Source organism: Engraulis encrasicolus, chromosome 21 (genome assembly GCF_034702125.1).
Source record: "Engraulis encrasicolus isolate BLACKSEA-1 chromosome 21, IST_EnEncr_1.0, whole genome shotgun sequence".
Lineage (NCBI taxonomy): Eukaryota > Metazoa > Chordata > Actinopteri > Clupeiformes > Engraulidae > Engraulis > Engraulis encrasicolus.
In genome coordinates, this window is record NC_085877.1 from 12127909 (window position 1) to 12140695 (window position 12787).

General features: G+C 44.1%; 1 protein-coding gene across 1 annotated transcript in view; it reads right to left on the reverse strand.

Annotated features, from left to right (window-relative positions):
* Nucleotides 1-12787, reverse strand: part of ipo11 (importin 11) — a 188783-nt gene that overhangs the window by 135397 nt on the left and 40599 nt on the right. Inside the window, exon 6 of the mRNA XM_063187689.1 lies at nt 1984-2116. Within this exon, the coding sequence (XP_063043759.1) occupies nt 1984-2116 (133 nt within the window). The remainder of the gene's footprint in view (nt 1-1983; nt 2117-12787) is intronic.

The following is a 12787-nucleotide window of genomic DNA, read 5'->3' on the forward strand; positions in this document are numbered from 1 at the left end:
TGAATACCTGCGAGTGAAAATATTGCAAAGTATATGCCTGCCTTAAGGAAGAGAGAAAAATAGGAATGGCTTTGCTTCCAGGAAAAACAAATATCAGAGCACATCACTCAATAAACACAACCAATTAACACATAGGCAGACGTCCCCCCTCTTCAAAGCACTGCGCCCTGTACTGCCAAGAGTTTTGTCAACATTTTGAGTGGGGTTTTTTTCAAGATCCTGAGAAAATCGAGCTCGGATGTCTATATCAACACCAAACCTACCGAAAGAAACATCATATCATTTTCATCAGGACAAAAATGTTCACTATCACAAAATCACAATGCTTTCACCTATTACAGAATCACATCTTGCGCGTTGCACATGTAATATTATGTAAATAAATCTGGCTGTGTGATGTTAGTCTGAATCATAATGTCAGGGACAAGAATGAACACAAAAACACGAATAAACACATGTTCAGTCTAAATATATGTGTGCCAGTGAGGTTTGCTTTTTTTACCCAAAAAAACCTAAAAAGTCTGTGTCTTGCGTTCTGATCCAGAACAGCCAACCAACCAAACACATGGTCAGTCTGTGAAGTCAGGGGAAAATGTGAGGCGGAAGCAGGGTCTGAATACATGTTAGGTATAAATGTGAGAAATAGTTGGCCTTCTCTCACATGACCTTTGCCATGTTGTGATTAGGCTGGACTTGCACTACCACATCAGCCAGAGTGTGATGAAACTTCTTGGAAAATATTTTGGCCTTCAGTGTGTGTGTGTGTGTGTGTGTGTGTGTGTGTGTGTGTGTGTGTGTGTGTGTGTGTGTGTGTATCATGTCTGAAGGTTGCTTTGATGCATCTGTCTGCTTTCGATGCGTCTTATCAACATGCATAAGCCTGTATGCGCGTGTGTGTGTTTGTTCATACATGAGAGCGTGTATATGTCACTTTGACCTTGGGTGTGTAAGTGGGTGTGTGCTGCATGTCTGATTTGCTTTGCTGCATCTCTGTGGGCTTATCAACATCTATGAGTCTTTATGTGTGCGTCCGTACATGAGAGAGCATGTATGATGGTGTGTGCGTGAGAGAGAAAGCAGGTGAGTGAGGGGTTGTGTGTCTGTGTGTTTCAGTGTGGGCACGCACATATCAACTTGTTTAGGTTGGTCAAAGTGTGTGTGTGTGTGTGTGTGTGTGTGTGTGTGTGTGTGTGTGTGTGTGTGTGTGTGTGTGTGTGTGTGTGTGTGTGTGTGTGTGTGTGTGTGTGTGTGTGTGTGTGTGTGTGTGTGTGTGTGTCATGTCATACCACATCATCGATTTTGAAAGGTGTGCAAGCCAACACCTTTGATCGTGTGCTTGTGTGAAAGTTTTATTGAGACAGTGAGCATGCATTTGTTGTTTACACCTCTGAGATTGCTCAAGAAAACTGAGAGGACCGACCTGCAGCCAAGACTGTTGTTGTGTACATCTGTGCTAGTCTGTTTGTGTGCGTGTGTGTGCGTGTGCCTGTGTGTGTTCACCTTTGAGTGAGAGCAGGGTTCGCTTCAGAGAGGAGAGGGTGGCCTCATAGTCCCAGTGTAGTGTGTGTGTGTGTGTGTGCGTGCACATGCCTGTGTGTTAATGTATGTGTTCTCACCTTTGAGTGAGAGCAGTGTGCGCTGTGGGCCTGTGGGTGTGTGTGGGTGTGTGTGTGTGTGTGTGTGTGTGTGTGTGTGTGTGTGTGTGTGTGTGTGTGTGTGTGTGTGTGTGTGTGTGTGTGTGTGTGAAAAGTGTGCGTGCGTGCGTGCGTGCGTGCATGCGTGCGTGCGTGCGTGCGCGTCTTTGCGTCCATCCTCTCCTTTGAGTGAGAGCAGTGTGCGCAGTGTGCGCAGTGTGCGCTGTGGGCCTGTATGTGCGCGTATGTGTGCGTGTGCGTTTGGTTGCTTATGTGAAAAGTGTGTGTGTGTGTGCATGCATGTACGTGCATGTGTGTGTGTGTGTGCGTCCTTGCGCCCAATCCTCACCTTTGAGTGAGAGCAGCGTGCGCTCCAGGGAGGCGAGCGCGGCCTCCTGGTCCCCGGCGTAGACCTGCTGCAGGAAGCAGTCCGTGTGGTGGTTCCACAGGGAGCAGGCGAAGCTGTAGATGCCCGCGGCCAACTGCAACCACAACACAGAACACACACACACAGCTCAGGTCAGTCATAATAACGGCAGACACAACGCAGAATACACACACCTCAAGTCAGTCATAATAATAGTATAGGAGACACAACACAGAATATGAACACCATAACACAGACATAATAAGAGGAGGCACAACACATAACAGCCGCACACACACACACACACACACACACACACACACACACACACACACACACACACACACACACACACACACACACACACACACACACACACACACATAACAGCCGCACACACACACACACAAAACGCCTTCACTCAATCACAAACACAAAAGCCTAAACTCACACATTCCTAGCATAAATATAAATATATGCCCCCCCCCCCCTTTTTTTTTCTTCTTCTTGCTCAAACAAAAAACTTCACCTGATAGCTTGGAAAAAATAGCCCTTTCAAAAGGAACATTTTCAATCATGTATTTTCATGTCAAAGGAATGATAACAACAGGTACAAAAACGAGCATTTGTTCCAGACGAATCAAATGGCTTGTTTTATAACAAGGAATGCATTTTCAAGGTCTTTTTTTCTTGACGTCTTTCAATAAATGCTGAGGCACAACAGACTTGCAAAAATGTCTGCCAGGGCAGGTAAATAAATCATGGTTGTGAGATGCTCGCACACAAAATGAGGAGAAATATATGGACGCCACTCGAGCCTCAGCAGGAATCGGAGAGTGGAATGAAAGGCGCCCGTAGCTGACATTATTCAGTCCTGATGAAGTTTCTCAGAGCCAGAAAACAAGAATGACTGTCTAAAGTGACTACGATTTCGCCTTTCATTGCCTTGGGACAACAAGAAAATAGAGTCATTTAACGACTGCCTTGACTATTGTGTCAGTGTTCTAGAACTTTTGGGATTTGAAAATCCGAACATTGGCATTCTAAAACTGCCACTGCGAAAGACAAAGTGCTTTACTTGCACTGTTCACTCTGCTTTCCATCAGACTAAATAACTTTTGCAACATGGTGTGCAGTGCACAGCCAATCAGATAAGTGGTAATCTCCATTTGAATTCTCAGTGGCAAATACGGCTAATTGTTTTCAATCATGCGCTCAGGCACGAGAGCTTGCAGATCAGTTAGACATCAAACAGTCCCGAATGCCAAATGTGATAACGGCAGTTTAAGCCATCAAGTATTCACAACTTGACAGCAAAAAAAAAACTTGAAAGACGTGCCACTTTCCATTTGTTTCTTTGCACCCCAGCCCTTTTAAGACCTCACTAATGAGCAAAAAAAAGACAGGGGGAAAAAAGCCAAGTGAGTCATATTACTGCTAATCCTCATAGTGTGCAACACTTTTTAAATGAGAAACCAACACACACTCTCGCATACAGTAAATTACATGTACGTGTACAAGGGCTGAGCTTTGTTGTTGCCCTTGGGGCTGGAAATGAATAAAACATTAAGGCACTGCACTACATACAGAGCGACTGACGCACTTTCGGCAAATAGCACTGCCAACGCCGCTGGACATTTCTCAGGGTTAGTTTTATGCTCACCGTGTGAAAGCGCAAAAGAAAAGCAAGACTTCCAACCTAACATGATCATTACTTTTACAGCCCGCCCACCCTCCTTCACGCACACGCGCACACACACGCAGACGCACGCACACACACACACACACACACAAACACCTTCTCCATCCTAGCAGGAGAGGAACGTTTAGCCGCCTTTAGGGTGGGGATGAAGAAAGATTCGTCAGGGGGAACATTAATTAAGTGGTAGACTCATCAGCCACATTAGCGGGGGCTAGGAGGCCTCTGCCGTGCAGGGTGCAGTAATTATCGCTAATGATGACTAAAAGCAGTGGAAGCCGCTTCTCCCCCATCACCAGAACTAAAAACCAGCAGACATGCAGAGGGAGGGAGGCCGCCAACGACTGTCAATCACCAAGAGGGTAAATAGGTACTAAAAACTGGCAGCAGAATATATACGAGATTACATTAAATTACACTTAGCTGACACTTTTATCCAAAGTGATTTAGAGGGTTTTTTTTTAGAGGGTATTGGTTACAGTTCCTGGAGCAATGTGGGGTTAGGTGCCTTGCTCAAGGGCACTTCGACTGTGGATGGAAGTGTAGGGAACGAACCTGGAACCATCTGATCTTAAGACCAACTCCCTAACCATTAGGTCACGGCTGCCCCAGGATATACAAAATACAAACAGCTTTCACTGGTTTAAGACGTCACCGGAACCGAAAATGAGATCAAATATGCACCAGGAGGGAGGCTGATGTGCTGACGTCTGCCTGCCAATCACGAAGAAAGTAAACAAGACTTGAATGCCACCACTGCTCCACGCATGCCAAATATACAGTAAAATACACGCGGATTCCACTGCTTTAGGCTGTCGCCAGAAGTCAAAACAAGTGCAAATAAACATGCGCCGTGGTGGGGGCGACGACAGGGTAAATGAATAGGTATGATACACTTACTAATTATGCACACGGGGAGTAAAATGGAGGAGGCCTCCCCTGGTTGACATTGTATTCAAACTCCAAACGGGAGCAAACACGCACGGGGGAGGGAGGTCGCTGACGACCAGCAATCGCCAAGAGAGCAAACAGGACTTGAATACTACTACAAGTAAGTATATAGGATATGAAAATTGGGTCTCAGTGCAGCAGATCCTATGATCTGTCCTAGGGGACAGTTGGTTCATACTGCATGTTTATTGCTCAAGGGTTCAAGTTGATCACTGAAGTCCTTCAAGTGTTGGAAACTTGATTAAAAAAAATGGGACGCGAGTTGAAAGTTAAGCTGTTAGATGTGTTTCCTACTGGGGAAAAGTGGCTTCAGTAGACTCCAATTCACAAGTGTGCAGTACCACAGACAACAAAGTTATACGCTCCAATTACCAAGTTACACGCTAGGAGCTTTACTCCTCAAAGGAAAGCTCCAGTGTGTTGATCACTCTGTAGACTTATCTGAGGGCACAAGAGTGCTTTAGCACTCTGAACAAGAACATTTGATGCACAACAGACCAGAAAATTAAGCGAATGGCAAATAGGAAAATTAGACTGAAGGCTAGTTCCTAGCATACCCCATTCACATAATCTCACCACCAACATCATTACATGGTCCACTAAGGGTGGGCGATATATATCGTCTGCGAAATTATCGTGAATGTTTTGACGATGAGTAATTTTGCAATATCGAGATATTTTTATGAAGTCGCTAAAATCAACAAAGCGCTGTGAAAGGACTCGTCCAGACAACAACGCCAGCTAAGTCTGTCAGCCAATAGTAATATTGTTCTGAACTGTCTCTGAGTGGAGGATAAGTCTATGAACCAATGAGCAGAGAGTGCTGAGGGGGCGGGTGGCAGCATTTTGGCAGACTGGGAGACGGGGAAAAATCTCTGTCACTCAGTGTGCAGCACTGCTGCTGCAGGGTAGTGGAATGGAGTAGGGCTGGTAAAATAATATTCGAAATTCGAATATTATTCGAATATGGGAAAAATATGTATATTCGAATGTAAAAATTAATATTCGAATAATTTACAAAATATTGCACAGGGCAGCGCGCGCATTGATTCTCCTTCATTAAGTGTCCATGGTGCGTTACTGGCCTGTGTGTAGCTGCAGTCACATGTCACAAGAAGGAAGCAAGGACTGCGAGTTGCTTTGTTGATAGAGAGTACTTGTAGCTTTGTGCAGATTGTTTTGACATTTGAGTTCTTATTGCTGTTTGAACCGCATTGTAAGAAGTTGTCGTCTCTCGTGAATGACTTACAACGTGGAGCTCTACATCCCCACCCCAAACTATGCACGGAATAAAAGTGAGCCGACTCCGAGTGATAAAGTGGTATGGAAGCTGGCGATGTGTGAGTTAGCACCATGAAGTCGCAATATAGCTTTTTTTGTAGCTACAGATAAGCGACTGGACTGGTCTTCACATTTTTGCACCGTCCGCCACAAATGCTGGCTTAAGGCGACAAGAGGCAGTCACAAATTGCTTGAATTGGGCAAGAGATGCATGAGACCAAAGCAGACGGCACCAAGGAGTTTGTCAAAGCAGCAATGGAATCAAGAGAGGTACAGCCCAAATTTTAGTTGGAGAGGTTGGGTGACGCTAGTGTGTGTGTGTGTGTGTGTGTGTGTGTGTGTGTGTGTGTGTGTGTGTGTGTGTGTGTGTGTGTGTGTGTGTGTGTGTGTGTGTGTGTGTGTGTGTGTGTGTGTGTGTGTGTGTGTGTGTTCACGCTTGTGTGGGTGAGTGAGAGAGGGAGTGTGCATCCGCGAAGGTGTCGTTGTGAAAGACTAGACTCTAGTCACGAGAGGTAGCCTATCTGGGTCCTCCGTACCAACCCCAGGTGACAGAAACACAATGTTTGGTCAAAACGAAAGTCTATCAATCCTGGTCTGAATTAATACGCCCTAAATTAAGAGTGACATTTACTTACGAGCAAACAACATTGCTTCTAACATCTACAGTCGCTAGTTACGGACCAAGATAGTCTTTCACACCGTGTTTGCCTGATTATCATCGACGTTCAAAGTGTTGCGCCACTAGGAGGGCACAGCCTGGCTAGTGCCGTGTGTCTACTTTCCCACTTCGAGTTTGTGTTGTTCGTATCTATTCGATCTCCAGCACAAAATAAACGGGAAGAACGACATGCAGTAGCCTTTTGCCCACTGTCTAAAGTGTCTATTCCATTCCCAGTGCTTGTTTTTTGCGTGATTTTCTAAGCGGGAAAAATCTTAATTAATTAATAATAATATTCGAATATATTCGATATGCGGATCATATTTTAAGACCCATATTCGAATTTAATTTCTGGGGAATGTTACCAGCCCTAGAATGGAATTGCCTTATTCAAATGGTGGATTTACATGAGGAATTCAACCATTAAACCAGCCACTGCATGATGCTGAGGGTGTTTTGGAACTATATACTTTAATCAGCAACCGTCTGTGATTATGGAAAGTAGAGCTGGGCGGTGTACGATTAAAAAACCGTGATCTCGGTTTACACTACACAAGGTTCTCTTTTTGATGAGAGACGGTTTTGTTGTTGTTGTTTACAGCCTACTATGTTATGTGCGTGAGCTTCATACTCCGTGTCACACCTCCAAAGATTCTTCTTATTCATAAGTCTCTGACACTTCATTTCAACTCCACTGTTGTTGCTGTTCTACTAGGGAATGTCACCACAATGTAAGATGTTGATTGAGCTAATAAAATAATTGGTTACGCGCTAGAGGCTAGTGAGAGTGAAACATGATGAACACACATGGCTTGGATGAATCATGACAAACATTTTAATCAATTTAGCCTACCACAAAGTTAAATAAAAGGCAATTCTATGTGGTGCTATGTTAACAGGCTACAACAGTTATCTGATTCTTAACTGTATTTAATTACCATCCTCCCAACTGAGTGCGCAGCACTGCTGTTAAGACTGCTTATAAGCTAAAGTAGCCTAGCTTTCAAATGCAATGGGCAGACAAGATACATTGCTACATTGCTATATTTGTTTGAAATGAATTGGGGGCAAAATAGGAGCGAAACACATCGCAATATGACACAAACTACCGGACAAAATACCTTCTACGTTGGATTTGGACTTTAATTCAAAGACAATATGCACACAATGTCAAGTAAATCCGTTTGTTTTCCGTGTCTGTCTTCAGTCTGTTTCGTTTCTGTCCCACTGTTGTTTACTCGCTAGTCCAGCGGCAGCACAACATGCCGGATGTGTTGCCAGGTGTAGAACGACAAATAAGCAATTAGTGTTGCCAGGTGTAGAACGAAATAAGCTGTTTTGGGCTGTCTTGGAAAAAAGCCCAAAACAGCTGCTTATAATCATTTAACCCTTCTTCCTTGAAAAATCTATGGCACCCTGGTCAAGATTTTAGGTTATTTCATGAAATGCTGCATTTTCTCTAATTTGAGACTTTGTTGGATATGGAAATATAAACTATAAATTATAGAAAATATTATTGAAATGAAAAAATGATAAAATATGAATGGAGATTAATTTAAATTCATGATTTAACATTTAATTTGAGATATTTTCCCCAGATTGATTAAGATTTGGGGGGAAATCGTCGCATATCAAAAAACCGTGCAGAAAACCGTGATATCAATTTTCATCAAGAAAACCGTGATGCTAATTTTTTCCAAAACCGCCCAGCCCTAATGGAAAGCCAAATAGTTATGAAGAGAAATAGCTTTGTCTCTGGTCTGAGAAATCACTAGTTAGCATGCTAGTTAGCGAAATAGGTTAAGCAATGTTGTTCTGTACAACTATTAGAGTGGCTGTTACTCACTACTCAAACACCCACCTGCATGTAAAGATATCATAACTGCTTCGGTGAACAAGTAATGTTAAGTTAGACTGCCGCAGTGAGTTAAATTAAAATGTGTGAAATTTAACACATGCAATTTGTAGCTAATCCAGATTAGGTATCGCAGCTATGCTGCTCATTGAAACTGTGCTGTATATTGACAAATTTGAGCTAAAACATTTCAGCTAAAAATATACATTTCTGGAAATTCAAAATGGCAGACATGGAGAAGATGTAGTGCAATTTTCCCATTCATGATGAATACTTAACATTTGAAGGTGGTGGTAAGTATTTCTGAAGGTAAAATGTAATGAGTGGTCAGCATGAATTCTAAAAAGAAACTGCTACAAATATTACACAGTGCACCTTTAACCCAGTGCAGACAGGCAGTCATCAGGTGTCTCAGGGTGCCATGCTCAGGGTAGCGAGAAAGGTAAAGTGAGGAGAGAGTCTCCATTCACATGCACGACCATCTATCATACCACAGACAGACTCCAATGACGTACACAGTGTTCGCTTTTTCATGAGTTATAGATCTTTTCCGAGTAGAAAGGACGTCATAGGCACTGTGCATAACAATCATGTGAATAGATGTTGCCCATAGCTGTCCATCTCTATAAAAAATACATTAAAAAAATCTTTTCTCTTTTTTTTATTTAACTTTATTTATAGATTTTCAAAATTTTACAAACAGCAACCCAAATCCCACCCACCCAGAGGTACACATAACACATACAGCATCCAATTTGAAGTAATAATAATGCAAAAATGATCATTAATAAATAAAGTACATACATGGAAACAGTGATAACAGAAATATAACAAAGAAAGTACAATGATAACAAAAAAAACAAAAAAACAAAAAAAAACACAAAAAGGTCTGCTACATTGAGGAGCATTTTAACATTGCAACATTATGTGGATTTGTTTGAGTGTCAATTTCTAATTAGTGCAACTGTACTACGCCCAGTGTCTTTAGTAGGCATCACTGACGCTCAAAAGAAAGACTTTCTGCAAACTCCAGGAAAGGGCTCCACGTTTTGTGAAACCTGCTAGAGGATCTACCCCTTGAGTATCTAAGTTTTTCTAGAGGTAAAGAAGCCAAAACCTCTTTGACCCAACAAAGGAAAGACGGAGAATTAGCAGACTTCCATTGTCGCAAGATGAGTCTCCTTGCAAGAAGTGAACCAAATGCAATGGCGTATGTTTGGGATGTAGAGATCTTAACATGATCACCTATAACACCAAATACAGCAGTGACGGGGTCTAATGGAATGTGACTGCCACACATATGTGTAAAGGCATCAAATATTATATGACGCAGTTAACGACCAACAGAGCCTTCATCCAGAGGCTGTCCACATTGTAGCAGGGGACTTTAACCATGTTAATTTAAAGACAGCACTGCCTAAATTCCATCAACATGTTAAATGCGCCACAAGGGGGAACAACATATTGGATAAGGTATATTCAAATGTCAAGTCAGGCTTCAGAGTGAAACCACTACCACACCTGGGCCAGTCAGACCACCTGTCGCTGCTTGTGTTACCAGCATACACCCCCCTCAGGAGAAGCACTCCCATAACCACCAGAACAGTCATAACCTGGCCCGATACTGCCTCTGAGCAGCTGCAGGAGTGTTTTGAGTCAACAAATTGGGAAGTCTTTGAACACCCAGACCTGGAACTGCATACCACAGCTGTCCTGGAATATATCAAATTCTGCACAGACAGTGTCACCGTGGAGAAGCAGATCAGGGTTTATCCAAACACCAAGCCATGGATGACCAGAGAGGTACAAAACCTCCTTCAGGAAAGGAACTCTGCCTTCAGGAGTGGTGATGAGGGGATGTACAGCGCGGCCAGGTCTAGCCTCAAGAGGGGAATCAGACAAGCCAAGGCTGCTTACAGGCAGAAAATAGAGGACTGTTTCCAGAGCCACAACTCCAGGCAGGTGTGGCAGGGCATTCAGCACATCACGAACCACAGCCCCAGCACCAAGTCAACAGATTCCGTGGACACCTCACTGGCAGAGGAACTTAACATCTTTTTCGCCCGCTTTGAGGTACAGCCACCTGACACTGCCATCCATTACCCACCAGGATACAGCAGTCACTCTCTCGTGCTGGAGGAACAGCAGGTGAGGCGGGTGCTACGGGCAGTGGATCCACGGAAAGCAGCGGGCCCGGATGGTGTCTCTGGACGGGTCCTGAGAGACTGCGCGGCCCAGCTGGCTGGGGTCTTCACTACCATCTTCAACCAGTCCCTGAGCCAGGCTGCTGTCCCCCCCTGCCTGAAGTCCTCCACCATCATCCCGCTCCCCAAAAAGAACACCATCAGTGGACTGAATGACTACCGACCAGTAGCACTCACTCCCATCATTATGAAGTGTTTTGAAAAACTGGTTCGGGCTCACATCACCTCCTGTCTCCCACCTGGGTTTGACCCTCATCAGTTTGCCTACCGGGCCGGCAGGTCCACAGATGATGCCATCATAACAGCCCTTCATGCTGCTCTGTCCCATCTAGAGCAGCAGGGGAGCTATGCCAGGCTGCTCTTTGTGGATTTTAGCTCGGCATTCAACACTATCCTCCCCAACAGACTGGTGACCAAGTTATTGGACCTGGGGCTGTCACACTCCATCTGTCGGTGGATACTGGACTTTCTGACAGGCCGCTCCCAGAGGGTAAGAGCTGGCTCCCACCTGTCCTCAGTCATAAACACCAGCACAGGCTCCCCCCAAGGTTGTGTGCTAAGCCCACTCCTGTACACCCTATACACTTACGACTGCACCCCCTCTCACTCCAGCAATAGTATCATCAAGTTTGCTGATGACACCACCATCGTAGGTCTCATCTCCAAGGGAGACGAAACTGCATACAGGGAAGAGGTGCAGCGTCTATCGGTCTGGTGCAAGGAGAACAACCTGTTCCTAAACATCTCAAAAACAAAGGAGTTGATAGTGGACTACAGGAGGACAAAGGCTAACATTCAACCGCTGGTCATCGATGGGGCCTGTGTGGAGAGGGTCTCTGATTCCCGCTTCCTGGGCGTTCATCTGATGGACGACCTTACTTGGAACACCAACACCACTGCCACCATCAAGAAGGCACAACAGAGACTGTACTTCCTTAGGGTCTTAAGGGCTAACCATCTACCCCAAAGTCTACTGGTGGCCTTCTACCGGAGCTCCATAGAGAGCATCCTAATATACTGTTTATGTGTGTGGTATTCCAGCTGCACAGCAGCGGACAGAAGAGCTCTTCAGAGAGTGGTCAGCACAGCTCAGAAGATCACCAGCTGTCCCCTGCCCTCTTTAGAGGAGTTGTTCTCCTGTCGCTGTCTAAAGAAAGCCAAGCAAATCATCAGAGACCCCTACCATACTGGACATAAACTGTTTGAGCTGCTGCCATCAGGCAGGCGTTACAGGGCTCTGGGTACAAAAACAAACAGGCTAAAAGACAGTTTTTATCCAAAAGCAATCTACACACTTAATTTTGCACAGCTGACTTTTTAAAATCTTATTTATTTTTTATACAGTAGCCTATATATATAGGTTCTTTGTTGATTTTTAAGCACCGTGAGCATCTGCACTTTACCAATTTCGTTGTACCTGTACAATGACAATAAAGTTTCATTCATTCATTCATTCATTCATTCATTCATTCATATTTGAGTCCAGAAACTAGTCAGTGATGGACATGACCAGAACATATGTCCAAGAGTGGCCAAGCCCTGATGACATCTCAAACAATGTGGGTCAGTGTTGGGGTAAATGTGGGCCAACCTTTCCCTAGAGAAATGCAGTCTGTGAAGAATTTTGAACTGAATCAGATTATGTCTAAGGCATAAAGATGAAGTGTGTATCCAATCCAGGCAACCTTCCCAGGTCGACGCAGGGATTGGAACACCCAAGTCCTGTTCCCATGTGCATCTTGTCTTCTCAATTGAAGGCATAGCAGAATTTAAAATAATATTGTACATGAAAGAAATTATTCCCTTTTGAGTAGGGTCCCGCCCAAGTATTTGGTCAAGCAAATCATTGTCAGGCAAATGAGGAAATGGATAATGTTCTCTGGCAAAACTGCGTGCCTGTAAATATCTGAAGAAATGGACCTGAGGCAGTGAAAAGTTCTTGCGTAATGTCTCAAAGGAAATGAAGGTGTTACGATGAAATAAATCCTTGAAAAACACTATGCCACTATCATACCATGAAAGAAAAGCTGAGTCTGTTTTTGCAGCAGGGAAAATATCGTTATGAGTTATGGGCATAAAGCCACTTGGGTGCTTCAAATTATAATGCTTTCTAAATTGGCGCCATATTTTAAGAGTGT